This window comes from Lithobates pipiens, unplaced genomic scaffold, assembly GCF_037356315.1.
Source record: "Lithobates pipiens isolate NorthernLeopardFrog02 unplaced genomic scaffold, aLitPip1_a1.2 Scaffold_8, whole genome shotgun sequence".
NCBI classification, from domain to species: Eukaryota; Metazoa; Chordata; class Amphibia; order Anura; family Ranidae; genus Lithobates; species Lithobates pipiens.
Window position 1 is genome coordinate 270,589,870 of NW_027507903.1, and position 21,525 is coordinate 270,611,394.

The 21,525-nt window shown below is 43.4% G+C and overlaps 1 protein-coding gene across 1 annotated transcript in view; it reads right to left on the minus strand.

Annotated features, from left to right (window-relative positions):
* PPM1H (protein phosphatase, Mg2+/Mn2+ dependent 1H) overlaps window positions 1-21,525 on the minus strand; it is a 257,714-nt gene that overhangs the window by 93,642 nt on the left and 142,547 nt on the right. The window contains exon 4 of the mRNA XM_077471978.1: window positions 6,048-6,160. Coding sequence (XP_077328104.1) covers window positions 6,048-6,160 — 113 coding nt within the window. The remainder of the gene's footprint in view (window positions 1-6,047; window positions 6,161-21,525) is intronic.

A 21,525-nucleotide genomic window follows, 5' to 3' on the forward strand; every position in this document is an offset into this window, starting at 1 on the left:
TAGAAAACTGTTCTGTGATCAGACAAATTGAAAATTAGAAATTTTCTTGGCAACCATGGGCATTACATCCTCCGGACTCTAGAGAAGAGGGACCTTCCAGCTTGTTATTAGTGCTTGGTTCAAAATCTTGCATCTCTGGTGGAATGGGGGTTCATTAGTGCGTATGGAATGGCACCACCAATGCCGAAAGATATCCAGGTTTTAGAGCAGCATATGCTCCCATCCAGACTACATCTTTTTCAGGAAAGGACTTGCATATTTCAGCCGGACAATGCTAAACCGCATACTGCATTGATAGCAACAGCATGGCTTCACAGTAGAAGAGTTCAGGTGCTTAATTTTCACTTGTACTTGACTTTTCACCAATTGAAAACATTTGGCGGATCTTGAAACAAAAAATACGACAAAGACAATTGTTGAGCAGTTAGAATCCTATATCAGACAAGAGTGGGAATATATTCCACTCCCAACACTCCAGCAACTGCTCTCCTCAGGTCCCAGTATACAGCGTGTTGTTCAAAAAAAAAAAAAAATGGGATGCTGCGCCATGGTAAACATGGCTCCATCCCAACTTTTTTGAGAAGTGTTACTGTAAACAGTTCCAAATGACCTTAATTTAGTTTCATAAAATGGTAAATTTTCTCAGTTTAAACATTTGATACACATTGCATTCTGTTTTTATGTAGTGGAATTGGGTTGTAGAGTAAAAACCAGAGTAAAAAGTTCCACCTGATGAAGTCAAGCCCACATTTTTGCAAGGTGTGCCACAGGAAATTCCATTCTATATTGTCAAAAGCTTTAGCTGTATCCAATGAGAGGGTAGCTCTGTTACCAGGATTATCGGTGGGGATTTGTAAGTTGAGGAACAATCTTCTAATGTTTATGGCTATAAACCTGGCAAGTATAAAATCTGATTGATCTGGGTGATCTAACCCAAATAATTAATGTAGATAATAGATTAGCCAAAACATCGGATGTAACTAACAAGATTAGCCAATACATTTCTGGAAGCAAGGGTTTCAAATTTTAACAGGACTACAATAACCTCCTCATTCATAAACTGAGGAAGTTTACACTCATTGCATACAGCCAAAAGTTCCAGAAGAGGAACCTTCCCATACAACTTCTAAATCTCCCCGGCAGACCATCAGCTCCCAAGGCTTTATTATTGGGGAGGCCTGTGGCTGCGACCTGAAGCTCCTCTGTTGTAATAGGGAAGTCCAACAGGTCTAGGTCAGTTTCAGAGAGTGTAGGTAAGACAATGAAACTTTCACTGTCTTACCTAGAAAAAAAAAAAAAGGGATGACACAGCAAGAGAAGTAGTGACTGTATGGCCATCGCTATCACATAATTCACCTATATAAAAGTTAGGCATCTCCGATTTAGAAATAGTAGTGAGGCTATGACTCATATTTTCCCAATCCTCAAAGAATGGCTGTTGCAAAACAAATCTTTTCTGTTCAGCTTTTTTAATTGATAGAGACATAGAGTTGTTGTTTTTTCTAGCCCTATAAGCTGGCTCTCGAGAGAGAATTGCAATATAGTGTAGTCCGCAGGTAGGGGCAAGGGGGGTCAAGTGCCCCCTCCCCCCCTGGAATCAGGGATTGGATCTTAAATTTAGCACAGTTGCGTCGCTATCGGGGCGTGAGCAACCCACGTCCGGGTGCCACCCGCCAGTGGGGCAATACCATTGAGGCGCCATCAAGCTTCCCCCATCGTTGTAGTGTGACTTCGGGCTCTTTTTCCTGCTCAGTCCAGCAGAGAACTCGGCAGCGCTATGAGACAAGAAAGGCGAGCTGCGGGCTATGAGAGGTTTCCCCCCCACTCGCCCCCCTTTCTCCTGTCAGGGAAAAGACGGCGGCTCTCACCAGGTTCCCCACCCAGCTTCCTGCCCGCTCTGTTCCCTCCCTATTGGCCATAACTGAGGGCCAATCAAAAGGAGACTAGGAAAGGAGAGCATCATGGGACATGTAGTCCCAAAGATTGACAGCCCAATTTTCCACAGGGAGGAGGCTACAGCTCGATCAAGAGAGAGATTGAGACTGCAACCTAGAAAAAAGCTCAGGGAGAGAGGGCTACAGGACAAAAGAATGAGGAGTGTGCTGAGCGGAACCCAGAGAGAGAGCCACGCTGCCCAACGCCACCAAAAAAAGCCACGCTGCCCAGCGCCACCAGAGATAGAGCCACGCTGCCCAGCGCCACCAGAGATAGAGCCACGCTGCCCAGCGCCACCAGAGAGAGCCACGCTGCCCAGCGCCACCAGAGAGAGCCACGCTGCCCAGCGCCACCAGAGAGCCACGCTGCCCAGCGCCACCAGAGAGCCACGCTGCCCAGCGCCACCAGAGAGAGCCACGCTGCCCAGCGCCACCAGAGAGAGCCACGCTGCCCAGCGCCACCAGAGAGAGCCACGCTGCCCAGCGCCACCAGAGAGAGCCACGCTGCCCAGCGCCACCAGAGAGAGCCACGCTGCCCAGCGCCACCAGAGAGAGCCACGCTGCCCAGCGCCACCAGAGAGAGCCACGCTCCCCAGCGCCACCAGAGAGAGCCACGCTGCCCAGCGCCACCAGAGAGAGCCACGCTGCCCAGCGCCACCAGAGAGAGCCACGCTGCCCAGCGCCACCAGAGAGAGCCACGCTGCCCAGCGCCACCAGAGAGAGCCACGCTGCCCAGCGCCACCAGAGAGAGCCACGCTGCCCAGCGCCACCAGAGAGAGCCACGCTCCCCAGCGCCACCAGAGAGAGCCACGCTCCCCAGCGCCACCAGAGAGAGCCACGCTCCCCAGCGCCACCAGAGAGAGCCACGCTGCCCAGCGCCACCAGAGAGAGCCACGCTGCCCAGCGCCACCAGAGAGAGCCACGCTGCCCAGCGCCACCAGAGAGAGCCACGCTGCCCAGCGCCACCAGAGAGAGCCACGCTGCCCAGCGCCACCAGAGAGAGCCACGCTGCCCAGCGCCACCAGAGAGCCACGCTGCCCAGCGCCACCAGAGAGCCACGCTGCCCAGCGCCACCAGAGAGCCACGCTGCCCAGCGCCACCGGAGAGAGCCACGCTGCCCAGCGCCACCAGAGAGCCACGCTGCCCAGCGCCACCAGAGAGAGAAAGACTGAGCCACTACCAGAGTACAGACATGATACACTATTGACCAGAGTCACCCCAGGGAACCCAGAGTGAGTGATCATCCAGCTGGAGGGGTCACTGCTGTAGTTTTGCGGGGTCTGGTAAGAGAGCCTGTTGGCCATTATCCATTACTTATCTTAGGGACTGTACTACGTCTGCAGTCTCTGACCATGATAATGTGATAATGGCATTATTGAAAAGGGGCGGTGCATGGGTGACCCTAAAATGATGCCCCCTCCTGAAAAAAGTTCTGCGGACGCCCATGCGCTGCACCTCTATTCCCCTATGCTGTAATATATTTTTGATGCATTACAAAAAACCTCTTCTTATTTTCTCCCCCATCCTTATCCATCTGTACACAGGCAGAGAGCACAGGAATTTATCATCTCTCAGGATTTCTCGCAGGATCAACAGGTATTTTTTGCATATGCCAAACAGGTATAACAAAACACGTTCAATTATATATTTAGCAGACCAAAGTAAGCAAATAAAGGAAACTCATTGTCAGGGTTTAAATACTCATTTAATTAGTTCTTCCACACCACTAAATGCTGCCAAGTAGGTCTTTATACTTACCTTTAGTCCCGTTCCAGCAATCTTTTATCCTAAAAATGGCTGCTACTTTATGAGAAAGCCGTACTCACGGCAGCCTCAATCGGTTGCTCAGAGTGCGCCTTTCCCAACGAAAACCATGGGGCCACAGCACATACACTATATTACTAAAAGTATACTTGGGCCCAATTTGGACATTTTCACTTTACTGTACTCACTTTTGTTACCAGCGGTTTAGACATTAATGGATGTGTGTTGAGTTATTTTGAGGGGACAGCAAATTTACACTGTTATACAAGCTGTACACTCACTACTTTACATTGTAGTAAAGTGTAATTTCTTCAGTGTTGCCACATGGAAAGACAGAATAAAATATTTACAAAAATGTGTGTGGTGTAGTCACTTTTGTGAAATACTGTATATACCCTTTGCAGCTATAACAGCTTCAACTCTTCTGGGAAGGCTGTCCACAAGGTTTAGGAGTGTGCCTATGGGAATGTTTAACCATTCTTCCAGAAGCCCATTTGTGAGGTCAGGCATGGATGTTGGACGAGAAGCCCTCTAACTCTGCTCTAATTCTTTATGGATCTTGCTTTGTGCACTGGTGCACAGTCATGTTGGAACAGGAAGGTGCCATCCCCAAACTGTTCTCACAAAGTTGGGAGCATGAAATTGTCTAAAATGTCTTGATATGCTGACGTTTTAAGAGTTCTCTTCACTGGAACTAAGGGGCCAAGCCCAACCCCTGAAAAAAAAACCCCAAGCCATAATTCCCTTCAACCAAATGATTTGGACCAGTGCACAAAGCAAGGCCCATAAAGACATGGATGAGCGAGTCCTGACCTTAACCCAATAGAACACCTTTGGGATGATTTAGAGCAGAGAGTGCGAGCCAGGACTTCTGGAAGAATAGTCAAACATTCCCATAGATACACTCCTAAACCTTGTGGACAGCCTTCCCAGTAGAGTTGATGCCGTTATAGCTGCAAAGGGTGGGCCAACTCAGTATTGAACCCTATGGACTAAGATTGGGATGTCATTAAAGTTCAAGTGCATGTAAAAGGCAGGTGTCCCAATACTTCTGGTAAAAATTGTGTATTTGCAGAACGAAGATTCCATTTTCAGGAGAAAGAATACGTAATTTAAAATGTATTATATCCGTTTGATAAATGCAAGAAAAATACATATTGATATTGCCCGAAATCGTGTGCGTTGAGAACTTTATGATCTCTCTGCTTGTACACAGAGAGGTGTTATGGAGGTGTGGAGAGATTAGGAGATGAGGAGAGGTCTTTGTTCATTGTGTAGGTTCATAGGAAGGACTGATACTAAATATACAACTGAAAATGCTATGTTATATCGCTTTGATAAATGCAGCCTTTACTCAAATGATTTTATGTTATGCTTCCCTGAGACCAATTATGGATGGCCCTTGGAACCTGCAAACACCGGTGTGCCTCTAAGAAATGAATATGCCTACCATAAGAAGTAGGAGAGAGGGATAATCTTTTTCAAAAGGAAGATGCCAGCATTAAAATTTGAGGCACTGTGTGGGGAAGCTGCATATACCTTTGATATTGAAAACATCTGAGTATGCCCGTTTATCTCAGGGTAGTGATATGACCTTTAGGGCTCATTCACGGAAGTACAGAGGCCCAGACAAGATGTTTATGCACCTGGAAGTGACAGATTTTATGCAGCCATTGCCAGAAGCCTGTTAAACATCAAAACAACAGGAACAGCTCTACAGATTGCCCCACACATCTGAGCTTAAATGTCCATGCAGGGACAGATGCATGGCCCTGGAGTCAACGTCACATGCCTCGGGACTTTAAAGGTGTCTATATCAATAAGATAATGGTACCAAATTTGTATGCTAAAAATTACAAATATACTTTTGTTTACAAAATTGAATAGAAAAACCATGTAAACCACAAATTACATAAAAACACTTATAACACCACATATACTGATTCGCTGCAGATATGTTTATACACAGTTGCTACCACTCTCTCAACATGTTTCGCTCTACAGAACTTTCTCAGGAGATAATGTACGTGGAGACTGTTAAGCAATGAGAAAAAGAATATATATAATATAATAGAACAAAGGAATGACATAATATACATAGGCCATGCCATGCATATGTCTGGGTATGGATATAAAGGCTTGAATGTATGAGAAAATAAACAAGTTGGGTCTCTGCACCTGTGTGAAAAAGCCCTTAATAACTTTTCATGAACTATGTACCAACGCTGTCAGCTGAAATCTATTAATATTAGTAGTTATCCACAAGATAGTGGGATGGGATGACAGTACAACACAGGGAGTATACTGCTCTAAGAGGACAAGTGCATAAAATATGAAACAAAGTATTACCTGCTGTCACCAGCATTGGCTACATAGATTTTCCCCAGTAAGTAGACAACGACAAGAGATGTACAGCCTCCAGATATATTGTAAGTGATTTTCTCTCGCTCGATTTGCAGATCCTGAAGGAAGAAGTGAAGATAAATAACAAACTGATGTGCTGTACATATCCCCAAAACATTGCCAACGTATGCTTGATTTTAAATGCTGAGTTCACTGTAAAATACAAATATGAAGCAAGCCATTTGCAATTTAGGATGTAGTATAGAAAGTGGTTATAGGAATATTTTCAGCCCAGCTGTTGCAAATATAAAATGTATAAAGAAAGGTGTGTGAAATGCAAACAGGAAGGAACCGAACTCTATCTCTTGAACAGAAGAAAACAATCTGATTATAGTGTCTCGGTCCTGTACTACTGGATTAGTACGGGACCTGCCACTGCAGGCCCTCTTCTGAAAATGCTACTTGGCTGTGTCTGACTTGATCTATGTAATCAACTAGCATGGCACTGAAGCCAAGCAGCAACATGACAGCTCCAAAACTAGCATTCTCAAAAAAGAGGTCACATTGCAACATTTCTGTTACCCACAGGTGATGATACCCACAGATTCCCTGCCAGGCTTTCAATTGACATTCGCAGAATCCCTGTTGGGACATCCCTAATTACTGCTAGTACTCAGTGTTGCCAACCTACCAGATTGAAATTTACTGGCCTAACACCCAAAATTTCCTGGCACAGCCAAGTTGTTACTGGCATTTAAAAAAAATAGTTTTAAGTGCAATTTTTATTATTTAGGCTACAAACAAGTACAATATGCAATTAGCAATGTGATTAAAGGTAGATATTAGGGGAAAAAAAACGATTTCTTATTTTATTTTCGATATAGTAAGTAAGTAGCTCAGGGACAGGACTCAGGGGGGCAAGAAATTAGAATAGGAAGGCACACACGCACACATGAAGTTGACTCTCACAGTGACAATGACAGAAGTGTGCAGCAGCACAGATAATCCTGACTTCTCACCGGCACGACATGTCCCTCTCCTGAGTCACAGTGACAGTCTCTCTCCAAGCCAGGTGGTCCCTTCAGTCCACTCCAGTTTAAACAGCACTGACAGTCTCACGCTTGACCTGCCCTGCTCCTTTTCTGCAGACCTACACATGAGGCTCTGGCCGCTCTGCTTGGCTCTCTTGCACCATGACATCACATGACGTGCTCGGGCACCACCTCCACCAGAGCTGCCCGAACACACTGTAGAAGGCACTTGGATGGTCTCGGCCAGCTCTGGACCGGGCAGAACATCACAGCCATATTTTTTACTGGCATCTTTTTCCTTTTACTGGCATGAGACAATTGCCTGTTTTTTACTGTCTGCCAGCAAAAATACTGACGGTTGGCAACACTGCTAGTACTTCCAATGGTAGTTGCAGAATCTCAGGCAGTAATTCCAATGACATTTGCAGTATATCCCTGCCAGTAGAGATGAGTTTGAGCTTTCTCAAAATCCCATCTGTAACCCAAACTAGCAAATCTTTGTATGCCAATGAGTTGCAGGCTGGTTCATTCCTCACACCACAACTTCCATGAGCTGGGAGGGCAATGACTCTACCCACTGCCTATTGGAGTACAAAAAAGTGTGAGTACAGGTTAAAGAGGCGTTCGGAGGATGCCCAAACTCATTTCTACCTGTCAATACTATCAATACTACTTGTAAAACCCCTCAAAGTGGAGGTTCACCCTAAAACTAAAATCTGTAAATCTACTTGCACCCACAATCTAAGACTAACCTATCTAGCCCTGTAAAGAAGAAGTAGCTATACATACCTTGTCTGAAGCCAATACAGTCCAGTCTCCAGCGGCGGAAGCTCAGTGCAGAAGGCAGCCAACTTGCTTTGCCCTCAAAATAACACACAGCCATTAATGTCTAAACCGCTGGCAACAAAAGTGAGTACACCTCTAAGTGAAAATGTCCAAATTGGGCTCAAAGTGTCAATATTTTTTGTGGCCACCATTATTCTCCAGCACTGCCTTAACTCTCTTGGGCATGGAGTTCACCAGAGCTGCACAGGCTGCCACTGGAGTCCTTTTCCACTCCTCCATGATGACATCATGGAGCTGGTGAATGTTAGAGACCTCGCGGGCCTCCACTTTCCATTTGAGGATGCCTCACAGATGCTCATTGGGGTTTAGGTCTGGAGACATGCTTGGCCAGCCAATCACTTTTACCCTCAGCTTCTTTAGCAAGGCAGTAGTCGTCTTCGAGGTGTGTTTGGGGTCATTATGCTGAAATACTGCCCTGGGGCCCAGTCTCCGAAGGGAGGGGATAATGCTCTGCTTCAGGATGTCACAGTACATGTTGCCATTCATGGTTCCCTTAATGAATTGTAGCTTCCGAGTGCCGGCACCACTCATGCAGCCCCAGACCATGTCACTTCCACTATCATGCTTGACTGTAGGCAAGACCCACTTGTCTTTGTACTCCTCACCTGGTTGCTGCCACGCACACTTGACACCCTCTGAACCAAATAAGTTTATCTTGGTCCCAGCAATCCATGTCCTTAGTCTGCTAGTCTTCAAACTGCAGGCTTTCTTGTGCATCATCTTTAGAAGAGGCTTCTTTCAGGGACGACAGCCATGCAGACCAATTTGATGCAGTGGGTGGCATATGCTCTTCAACGTCAGCCGCAATGCTGGCAGCACTCATACGTCTATTTCCCAAAGACAACCTCTAGATATGATGCGGAGCATGTGCATTCAACTTCTTTGGTGGACCATGGCGAGGCCTGTTCTTAGTGGAACCTGTCCTGTTTAACCGCCGTATGGTCTTGGCCACTGTTTTGCAGCTCAATTTCAGGGTCTTGGCAATCTTCTTATAGCTTAGGGCATCTTTATGTAGAGGAACAATTTTTTTTCCCAGAAGTTCTTTGCCATGAGGTGACATGTTGAACTTCCAGTGACCAGTATGAGAGAGAGAGCAATAACACCAAATTTAAACACCTGCTCCTCATTCACACCTGAGACCTTGTAACACCAACAAGTCACATGACACCGGGGAGGGAAAATTGATAATCTGTCCCAATTTGGACATTTTCACTTAGGGGTGTACTCACATTTGTTGCCAGCGGTTTAGAAAATAATGGCTGCGTGTTGATTTATTTTGAGGGGACAGCAAATGTGTACAAAAGCTGTACGCTCACTACTACTACATTGTAGCAAAAATGTAAGGGGTGTACTCATTTTTGTGAGATACTGTACATGACCTTTCCCAAGCTAAATTAAGGGACAACTGCTAAGTATATTGTGGTCATCAATAACTTTGTTGTCCCTAGGTTATGCGCGGACACAGCTTTTCAAGGTGTCAGACGCTGGACTATACATTAATACAACTACTAATACAACTTTATTGCTAAATCATTTTTTGTTAAAAGTCTGTCCTGCTTTTTCAGACTGGTTTTCTTCTTTCATCTTTTAGAAACGATAAAGCCTTAATCGCAATCATTTGTCTTTTTCCATCTTTGCATAGAAAAAAATAAATATGCAGATGGCCACAGGGGTTACATATTGGACCACCTAAGTTTGGAAAGAGCAACAGTCTTGTACAAGTTATCATTTCCTACATGGAACAAAGTTAGATAGAATGCATGATCTATGTTAGCTAATCTGTCTCTGCTCCTTGCTTTGATGAAACATCAAATCTTCTTAAATTCAAGACAGCTCAAGCCTAGTAAAGTTCTGGCACAAGAAACAGGCTTCAAGAAATTCTTTTCATCAGTTGAAACTGTGGGCCACAAGCAAGAAATAACCTGCTGCTGACTGAAGCCTGATGTTATCTCTACCAATCCAAGGATTTTATTCTCTACAAGGCAGCCGACTGTGGTTTTATTAGGGATTTCTTATGGTTACTGGTCTGTTCTGAATAAGTGAAATTTCATATTATCTGCTAAACATGGAAATAAATTCACCCTTTAAACTTTGAGTTAGGAAGCCTGTAATAATCATTTGAATTGCGTGTTGTCCATGCAAAGCGATTTGTTGTCAATTCCCTATTCCCTTTTCTAGGCTTGTTGAAGGCCTGCTGTGGCTCTAAGACTCATATTGTCTGATTATTCAGCACATGTACATTATCCAGGAGCTTTGGGCATTGAACAGGGAAGAATATTAAACATACTATTGTGGCTTTAGGCACCATTTGTAGAATTTAAAGTATGTGCAGGGAAATGGAAGGACAAAGTCACTGGATATAAAAGCCCTGTATCTGAATCCCAAAGTTCTTTTTTCTGAAAAAAAAAAAAAAAAGCGTTTTGGAAGTACAGGTATAAATTATGTAATGAGGTGATCTTCTGAAAGCAGCGTTTCAAACACAACTTCAAGGCCTTTAAAATACATATTGAATCAAGGGACCAAGTAAAGTACAATACCTTTAATAACGAAAGAAACAAAGGGAAAAAAAACACACAACTGCGACGCTGAATATATGTAGCAACCTGCTGTTAGAAAATGATCCAGTAACTGAAAGGCTGTTTCTTAGAAGATCCACTTATACATGCATGCTTACTTTCTAGAAGGGAGGCAGAGTCAGTGACCTGTGGTGGTGTACTTATTAGTCCAGGTCTACACTGGGGAAATCGCTTTGCTACTCCAGTTATTGGCAGTCAACTCATTTGGGGAACAAAAAAAATCAATATGATTTAATCATGGAAGATCAGATTAAACAAGCAATGTTGGCCCCAGATAATGATAAAACCACATCCATGGATGGAATGCCATTGGAAATATACAAAAGTTATTTATACTCCATTGCACCCATTTTAAAAAGGGACTACACGGAAGCCTTTGCATGCGGGAAGCTGCTGTTAACTATGTACAATGCTTGCTATTGTACTCCTATTAGATCATGATAAAAATCCTTTAGAGTATTCTTTCTACAGACCCATTTTCTTACTAAAACTTGACTACAAAATACAACTCGAATATAGGGGGGGGGGGGATTGTGCAGACTTGGGAGGCTACACAGTGCTCTGGACGGTGGTCTGAGAGGAGGCCTGTAATGTACACAGTGCTTTGGACAGTGGCATCAATGGAGGACTGTAATGTACACAATGCTCTGGATGGTGGTAAGAAGTATTTTTTTTATCTCATAGACGAAATGTGAGAAATAATGTATATATCATACAATCATTCCATAAACAAATACCACATACACTGCATATATCATTTGAGGAAAATATGCTTATTAAATAGTTTCCATTTGCTATTAAAAAAAAATATGTCCCTGGATTTCATTTTGAAAATCTGGTCACCTTAAACTACCGCAATTAATATCCATGTGCCTTGGACTTATTAGACAAAGCTTAAAGTCTTTGGATCTATAGATCAGTCCTTGTCACATGCCTGTCCTTACTGTGAAAGTTTAGGACTAGACCAAAACAAATAGATCAACATAGTTTATGTCCACAATTATTTTGGTCAACTACCTTATCTCCCCACCCTTCCATCTTCATCAGGGCACAAGGCAAGGGTGTCCTTGGTCTTTTCCCCTATTTGCTATAGCAAAAGAAATCCATGGTAGTAACATTTAGAAAAAGACCACTTTTAAAGGCATTACAGTGGATAGAAAACTGAATGTAGGGATGTCCAAATCCTATCATCCGATGCCCGTGACATGCAGTTCCGGGTGGCGGGCAAGAATTTTTTTTTTTTTTTTTTTAACAATTACCCCTGCTGCAAGCAAACAGCAAGGTTTAGAGCCAACAAGTCAGCTCTCTTGTAAAAGCAATCTGAGCAGCTATCTAGCCACTGGATTGCTTTTACAAGCAGCGGGAAGGGACGTCCCCCACCTCCCGCTGCCTTACGCAGACTTTCCAGTCACCTGATCGACCAGCCCATGCTTCCAGCGCCATTTTTAAAAATGGAAAGTATTTCATCACACCAATTTTGGTATGATGAAATGCTTTAAAGGGCAGAGAAAGGATCTGGGGTCTTATTAATCCTAATTCTCTTCATAAAGAGTACCTGTCACTGCCTACTGCTCTCACAAGAGATGCTTACATTCCTTGTGACAGTAATAAAAAAAATTTAAGCAACAGTGTAAAAATAAGGTAAATAATGAAAACTGTGTGTTTGCGTGCGCAGGTGATCGCAAGCATCGGTCCCACGTGCACGCCGCAGTGATTGTCGCATACATGTGAGTTATCACCGCCAACAACAGATCAAGTGCAGTAATTCTAGCACCAGACTACCTGTGTAAATCTAAAGTGGTAACCTGTAAAGGCTTTAAAGCATCGCCTATGGATAGTAAAATGTATTTTATTTGTTGCTTTTGCACAGGCATGCACAATTTTAAAATGTAACATGTCAGGTATCTATTTATTTGGTGTAACATCTTTTATATTTTACTAAACAATTTGGTTATGTATTGTGTTTTTGTGCATTAAAATAAAAAATAAATAAAAAAAAAAAAAAAAGTGTATTTTGCGCAAATACCACGCGATAAAAAAATTATTCTCTAGGGCAGCCGTCATTAAATGGTGGCCCGCGGTCCGAGTGTTTTGTTAAGGTGCCCCTTAACAAAATATGCCCATCGATGTGCACATTAAAAATATACCCATCAGCGTGCCCCTTAAAATAAAATGTGCCCATCAGAGTGCCCTTTAACATGAAATTTTCCCATCAGCGTGCCCCTTAACATAAAATAAGGGTCACGCTGATGGGCACCTTTTATGTTAAGGGGTAATCCGATGGACACATTTTATTTTACGGGGCACGCTGATGGGTATATTTTTAATGTGCACATCGATGGGCATATTTTGTTAAGGGGCATGCTGATGGGTACAACAAAATGTGCCCTACAAAATATGCCCATCGATGTGCACATTAAAAATATACTCATCAGCATGCCCCTTAAAATAAAAATTGTCCATCAGAATGCCTCCTAACATAATAGGTGCCCATCAGTGTGACCCTTATTTCATGTTAAGGGGCACGCTGATGGGAAGATTTTATTTTAAGAGCAACACTGATGGGTACATTTTATATTAAAAGGGGCACTTTGATGGGCAAATTTTAAGTTAAGGGGCACGTTTTATTGTGTCCATCAGAGTGCCCCTTAATATAAAATGTGGCCAACAGCATGACACTTATTTTATGTTAAGGGAAATCCTGATGTGCACATTTTATGTTAAGGGGCACTGTGATGGGGACACCCGATGTAAAGGGGCACTGTGATGGGGACACCCGATGTAAAGGGGCACTGTGATGGGGACACCCGATGTAAAGGGGCACTGTGATGGGGACACCCGATGTAAAGGGGCACTGTGATGGGGACACCCGATGTAAAGGGGCACTGTGATGGGGACACCCGATGTAAAGGGGCACTGTGATGGGGACACCCGATGTAAAGGGGCACTGTGATGGGGACACCCGATGTAAAGGGGCACTGTGATGGGGACACCCGATGTAAAGGGGCACTGTGATGGGGACACCCGATGTAAAGGGGCACTGTGATGGGGACACCCGATGTAAAGGGGCACTGTGATGGGGACACCCGATGTAAAGGGGCACTGTGATGGGGACACCCGATCTAAAGGGGCACTGTGATGGGGACACCCGATCTAAAGGGGCACTGTGATGGGGACACCCGATCTAAAGGGGCACTGTGATGGGGACACCCGATCTAAAGGGGCACTGTGATGGGGACACCCGATGTAAAGGGGCACTGTGATGGGGACACCCGATGTAAAGGGGCACTGTGATGGGGACACCCGATGTAAAGGGGCACTGTGATGGGGACACCCGATGTAAAGGGGCACTGTGATGGGGACACCCGATGTAAAGGGGCACTGTGATGGGGACACCCGATGTAAAGGGGCACTGTGATGGGGACACCCGATGTAAAGGGGCACTGTGATGGGGACACCCGATGTAAAGGGGCACTGTGATGGGGACACCCGATGTAAAGGGGCACTGTGATGGGGACACCCGATGTAAAGGGGCACTGTGATGGGGACACCCGATGTAAAGGGGCACTGTGATGGGGACACCCGATGTAAAGGGGCACTGTGATGGGGACACCCGATGTAAAGGGGCACTGTGATGGGGACACCCGATGTAAAGGGGCACTGTGATGGGGACACCCGATGTAAAGGGGCACTGTGATGGGGACACCCGATGTAAAGGGGCACTGTGATGGGGACACCCGATGTAAAGGGGCACTGTGATGGGGACACCCGATGTAAAGGGGCACTGTGATGGGGACACCCGATGTAAAGGGGCACTGTGATGGGGACACCCGATGTAAAGGGGCACTGTGATGGGGACACCTGATTTAAAGAAGCACTGTGATGGGGACACCTGATTTAAAGAAGCACTGTGATGGGGACACCTGATGTAAAGGGGCACTGTGATGGGGATACCTGATGTAAAGGGGCACTGTGATGGGGACACCTGATGTAAAGGGGCACTGTGATGGGGACACCTGATGTAAAGGGGCACTGTGATGGGGACACCTGATGTAAAGGGGCACTGTGATGGGGACACCTGATGTAAAGGGGCACTGTGATGGGGACACCTGATGTAAAGGGGCACTGTGATGGGGACACCTGATTTAAAGGGGCACTGTGATGGGGACACCTGATTTAAAGGGGCACTGTAATGGGGACACCTGATTTAAAGGGGCACTGTGATGGGGACACCTGATTTAAAGAAGCACTGTGATGGGGACACCTGATTTAAAGAAGCACTGTGATGGGGACACCTGATGTAAAGGGGCACTGTGATGGGGATACCTGATGTAAAGGGGCACTGTGATGGGGACACCTGATTTAAAAGGGCACTGTGATGGGGACACCCGATTTAAAGAAGCACTGTGATGGGGGCACCTGATGTAAAGGAGCACTGATGGAGACACCTGATGTAAAGGGGCACTGATGGGGACACCTGATTTAAAGAATCACTGATGTAGACACCTGATGTAAAGGGGCACTGTGATGGGGACACCTGATGTAAAGGGGCACTGTGATGGGGACACCAGATTTAACTTGATCTGGGATCACCAGATGTAACTTGACAATAAATATTGTTGAAATGCTAAGAAAATTGTACATTTCTCATGTTTTTGATAGATATACAGTTACTACAATATTTCTGAGTCGTAGCACAGACTTGAGATTCGGACCTCGGACCAAAGAAAATTTTGGTGACCGGACCTCCTTAAATTTTAATTCATTACCCCTGCTCTAGGGCCTCTGCTTTAAAAAATAAAATAAAAAATAATGAATAAGGTTTGGTGTTTCTAGCAAATTTTCTATAAAAAAAACATTCAAAGTTTAAATTGCCATAAAGCCTCTCATTTTTAAAAGTCCCAGACATTCATAAAAGCACCTTAGCCTAAGAAAAAAAAAAATAAAAATCAACTCTTCATAATTTCCATCCTGGGAATTTTTTTTTTCAGGACAAGATTTTCATTTAGGAAAAGCAGATCGGGCCCCCGATTTAGTTCCTTGAACAAGTAATTTTTTTTTTTTAATTTCCACACCCCTATGAACGTTTAGGCTTTTAATGTATTCTGATGACATAAATTTTTCTTCATGATGCATGTCTTTTTTATATCCTTGGCTATATCTACTATTGAAGAATTTGGTGAATATTCTGGCCTCAAAATTAATTGGGAAAAAAAAACGGTCTCAATGCCACTAGCCACCAAATCCAAGCCCTCTGTCCTCCTTTAAATACCTAGAAATTGTAATCAAAAGAGACACCTCACATGCCATGTTTTGACCAGCTTGTAGTGCTCAATGAGCTGCGAGGGTGCTGGTAACTGTCTGCCCAGCTATGCTGAGAGTCTGAATTTTTTTACTTTTTGCTATAATAAATATCCCAAATTAAAAAAAAACAAAAAACAAAAAAAAACAACAAATTTTTCCTCAGTTTAGGCCGATGTGTAATCTTCTAGATATTTTTGGTGAAAAAAAAAATCTCAATAAAGAGTATATTGATTGGTTTGCACAAAAGTTATATCGCCTACAAAATAGGTTATTGATTTATGGCATTTTTATTATTTTTACTAGTAATGGTGGTGATCTGAAATTTTTATCGGGACTGCGACATTGCGGCAGACAGATCGGTCACTTTTGAAACCATTGACATTTATACAGCGATCAGTGCTAGAAATAGCCACTGATTACTGTATAAATGTCACTGGCAGGGAAGGGATTAACACTAGGGTGACCAAGGGGTTTAAATGTGTTCCCTCACTGTGTGTTCTAACTGTGGGGGGCTGGGACTGATTGGGTGAGGAGACCGATCGGTGTTCCTATATACTAGAATCACACGATCTGTCTCCTCTCTCCTGACAGGACGTGGAATTGTGCATCTACAGACAGCTCAATGTTCCTGCTCTGTCATGAGCAATTGCGCGTGCCCGGCAGACATCACAGCCGCCGGGCACGCGCATCGGCCTCTTAGTGACGTGGTGGGTGCACTCACCCTATACCCCTTTAAAGCAGCCACCGTACAGCTAACGCGATTCACGCAGGGGAGCCAATCTGCTGCCGTCATACGACGGTGGGTATTCAGGCATGTGGTTAAAGGCACAGAAGCTGCTGATTACTTGGAGACAATGGTAACTAAATAAAAAAGTGATTTCTTTATCGTTTCACTTTTCTCTCCAGTTTCATGGTCTATCTTCAGGTTCATTTTCCTTTTTTAATTATAGAGTGTGTGTATATATACATACACACCATTTTTTTCTTTTGTTTTATAACCACCGCTTGCTGACCGCCCCACGCAGATATACTGCGGCAGAAGGGCACGTACAGGCAGAATCACGTACCTGTACATTGCCCTTTAAGAGGTGGGTTGTGGGTGCGCGCCCACTGGGAGATTCATGAGCACGATCGTGGGTCCTGCGGACTTGATCGTCTCACGGAGAGGAAGAACGGGGAAATGCTGATGTAAACAAGCATCTCCCCATTCTGCCTAATGACACTGTCACTGATCAGCTCTCCCTGTAAATCGGGAGTGGTGATCAGTGTCGTTTCACACACCACCCCTCCCCCCCACAGTTAGAATCACTCCCTAGGACATACTTAACCCCTACAGCACCACATAGTGGTAAACCCCTTCACTGTCAGTCACATTTACACAGTAACACATTATATATTATTATACACTGTATAAATGTGAATTGGTCCCAAAATCACGCCAAAAGTGTCAGATCTCTCCGCCATAAAAATCGATGATCACCGTCATTACTAATAAAAAAAAAATGTATTAATAAAAATGCCATAAAACTATTCCCCTTATTTTGTAAACACAATAACTTTTGTGCAAACCAAACACTACAAAAATATGTAGAAGAATATGTATCGGCCTAAACTGAGGGGGGAAAAAAAAATTATATATATTTTTTGGGGATTTTTTTTATAGCATAAAGTAAAAAAAATAATGTGTTTTTGTTTTTTTGTTTATAGCGCAAAAAATAAAAACCGCAAAAGATGATCAAATACCACCAAAAGAAAAACCACCACGTCGCACGACTGCGCAATTTTCAGTTGAAGCGACGCAGTGCCGAATCGCAAAAAACCCTCTGGTCTTTGGCCAGCCAAATGGCCCGGGGCTTAAGTGGTTAAGCCCAACATTACATAGGATATAAATATATATTTTTAAAAAGAACTTAAAGTAACTACAAATTCGCAAAATAGTAATGGATGATTTTAGGGTTATGGATTCTGTAAACGTGTACCACTACCAATATCATTCTTTTTTAACAGAAAAGAAAACGCTAACATGAAGGTTCAACCCAAAACAGCTTGTATGGTACAGTGTAAACTAAATGGAATAGAGCATCGTTTCGGATCCGTTAAACAACATTGCCACCTGCTGGCAATCTTGAAAAATGCACTCTGTACTAGAAATACTTTAATCACCCCACACACAAAACTTTATTGAAACAAGTAGACTTTCAGTGCTGATCTTTTCCACGGAAAATATTAAATTACCTGGTTGTCATGCTAATCCACTGGCTTTATAGACACTCTAGAGCAAGGATCTTCAAACTACGGCCCTCCAGCTGTTGCGAAACTACACATTCCATGAGGCATTGTAAAACTCTGACATTCACAGACATGACTAGGCATGATGGGAATTGTAGTTCCTGAACAACTGGAGGGCCATAGTTTAAAGACCCATGCTCTAGAGGATAAATGGTATGGTATTAGAGCACTGGTTTAGGAAATGCAAAATTTCAGTAAAAAATACACTAAAGTTAATTTTAAAGCACACACATGCAATAAATTACCCAGTGCTATAAAAGGTAAGGTTGCACAGAGTACATAGATACCCAGCATTTCAAAACGTAAAATGTGTGTGCACCCATGAAATGGCAAAAAAACAAAAACAAACTTCAGTACACCCTATATTTTCCATAGGCGGCACTTGAAAAGCCCATAGAGGTCATCATCAGTTTAAAGTTAATCATGAATAGGGCCTAGAATTATTGATCTCTCTCTGACATGCACAGCAATATATGTAACACACATAGCACAATCAATGTTTTCACTTGCCCCGATGCATGCATTTAACATTTTTTTTTTACAGCATTTTCTAGAAAGGTTGAACAAAAACAAATTCAACTTGAATTTCACCACAAGCTTTGACAGAGAGCGAGTATTTTTCCTAGATGTTGAGGTCTTTAGAGACAACGATGGCCGATTAGGCAGTAACTTGTATATAAAAAAAAAACAACTGCTGGCAACAGCATACTTCATGCCTTTAGTTTTCATCCTCAAACGCTAGTAAATTTAATACTGTATAGTCAGTATTTGAGGATAAGTCGGAACTGCTCTGGGGAACAAAAACTTCAAAGTTCAGGCTTTACAGCTCCACGATAGGCTCCTTCTGAAGAGAGCCTATCAACGAGTTCTGTCGCAAGACAGAAGTGAACTTTTATATATTCAAAAGCCAACAAATGACATGGGCAGCACAGTGGTGTAGTGGTTAGCACTCTCACCTAGCGGTAAGATGGGTCACTGGTTCGGATCCCAACCACAACACTACCTGCCTGGAGTTTGCATGTTCTCCCTGTGCCTGCGTGGGTTTCCTCACACACTCCAAAGACATGCAGGTAGGTTAATTGGCTTCTGTCCAAAATTGGCCCTAGTATATGATTGGGGACCTTGGATTGTGGGCTCCTTGAGGGTAGGGACCAATGTGAGTGTGCAATGTATAGGGATAGGGACAATTGTAGGCACTCACTCAGGTTGAACTGGATGGACTGGTGTCTTTATTCAACCCTACTAACTATGAAACTATGAGAGCCTATCAACGAGTTCTGTCGCAAGACAGAGGTGAACTTTTATATATTCAAAAGCCAACAAATGACATTGACCCAATTCCCATTATTACAAGATACAGCAACCAACAAACTAAAGTAAATAATGTCATAAAAAAATACTGGCATATGCTGTCATCCGATCCAACATAGGACAATTTGTCCCTGAGCGGGGCTCTTTTCTTTAAAAAAAAAAGTAAAATATATCAAAGACAAACTCATTACGAGTGAATACAAGGGGCAAACTCGATGGAACCCCTGTAAATATAAGTCCACCCCAACCCCAGAGGTGGGGACTGGAACAAAACCCTTCTCCAGCTTGAGCTGAGGTGGATTTATGCTCTTAAAGCCACCCAACCCCCTGGCCTCAATGAAGCCGTATGCTTTATGCTTAGAAGGGTTTTCATCTGGTGGCATGGAATGATAGACCAATTCCTCCACCTCCTGTCTCTTAACCTCCCTCCTTCCTCTGTCCTGGGAACATACCACTTCCTCATTTTAGGGATGCTGTTCATTTATGCGCCCCATCTCTAGTATTGTGTGTGTGTGTAGCACGGTTTGATTTTGATTTCAATATTAAGTTTATATTTGGCCAAGGCAATTTCTTGATCAACAAAGAATTTGTTAAACGTTTATCAGTTTTCCATATCTTGTAAAACCACACTGCCTTTCTTTTTGTAAAGGAATATAAGTTTCATGTAATCAATCTTTCTATATCAAATGATATATATTTTGTTCAGTTCCATATGTTGTTCTTTAAATCAACGTTAAAAACAGAAGTGTTGTTTTGACAAACTTGCCTGTCTATTCATTTTTGCCTTGAATATGTTTGTCTATATAGATTTTATTTCTGGCCACGAGGTGGTGCTGTTAATGTTGCATCTAATGTTTCTTCTCAATACAGGGTTTCACCATGTTTCGTGCCTTCAAAATTATACCATCCACTTGGTGGGTCCAACCGGGTATCACACCCAATCTGCCTGGCACACCAAGCCGCCCGGAGGCTTTTGATGGCTGGCTGCTCAGATGGCTTCTCGTCCATCCGCCATCTTGCTTCTCCGGCGTGCATGCGCTGTACTTCAGTGAAGCCAGCGTGCGTCGGTGGACCGTGGGTGCAGGCTGTTATTCAGTCATGCATGCTCGGCTCAGGAAGCCGATGATGTGATGGCCCTGCACCTCCCACCTAGATCTCAAACGCAGCCGATACTAATCAGCTGCGTCCATGATTGGTGGGTAGCTGACATAAATAGTAGGCCATAGCCAGCACAAGTCAACAATCCCCATTAGGTTAAGTGCCAGAAGGTGTTCCCACACTATCGTACATATTCTAAAAGTTATGTTTAAATCTTCTCTTTTAACTGCACTGCTTGTCCATGGATAAATTGGAGCTCTTCCCATCCCCTCCGGACGTGGCATATACAATTAAAAATATATTGATTGGATTTTAAACTGCATAGTCCAATTGTTTACTATTTAATAAATGTTTGGATTGTTAAATCAGATGTATGCCACCTTGTGGACACAATACATATTGAAAATTCATATAGATATATATTACTATCATTCACTTAAAATTGTGCTCACCAGGTGCAACTCCATGGGGCTAATCCATAATTGGCCTGTATATTATAATACTGAATTTTACATCCAATTAGCTTTATTGTAATCTTTTTGAAACCATCAAGCCTTTGATTGTCATGACAGGCTGCAAGATCGGATTTGCTCATTGATCTATCCCGGACATTCAGGTAGTTTCAATTAATTGAATAGCCACTACATTTATATACCCTCCACTCTTCATATTATTTTTTAGTGGCAACCTACCTTTGAGTGGGCTACACTTACCTGTGAACAAATAAGCACTAAGTTAATCATTATAATGTACGATATTGGAATGCAGTATCTGTTGCATGGAAATGTATTATTTTTGGATAAGCTACAATAAATTATACATATATCCCTACTACTTTTATTTTCAGGGCTCTGCCTCTCTTTGACTTCAGAAGCATTGGGTGTTGATCCTTTTTCCGAGTCTTTAGGCCACTTTTCAACAAATAGCCTTATGCTTAAGGGCAAGGCATTATAGACGGGCATATACGGAACATATTTCCACTTCAGTTTTCTTGTTTTTAACATTTTAAGTGGAATGTTTTTGCATATG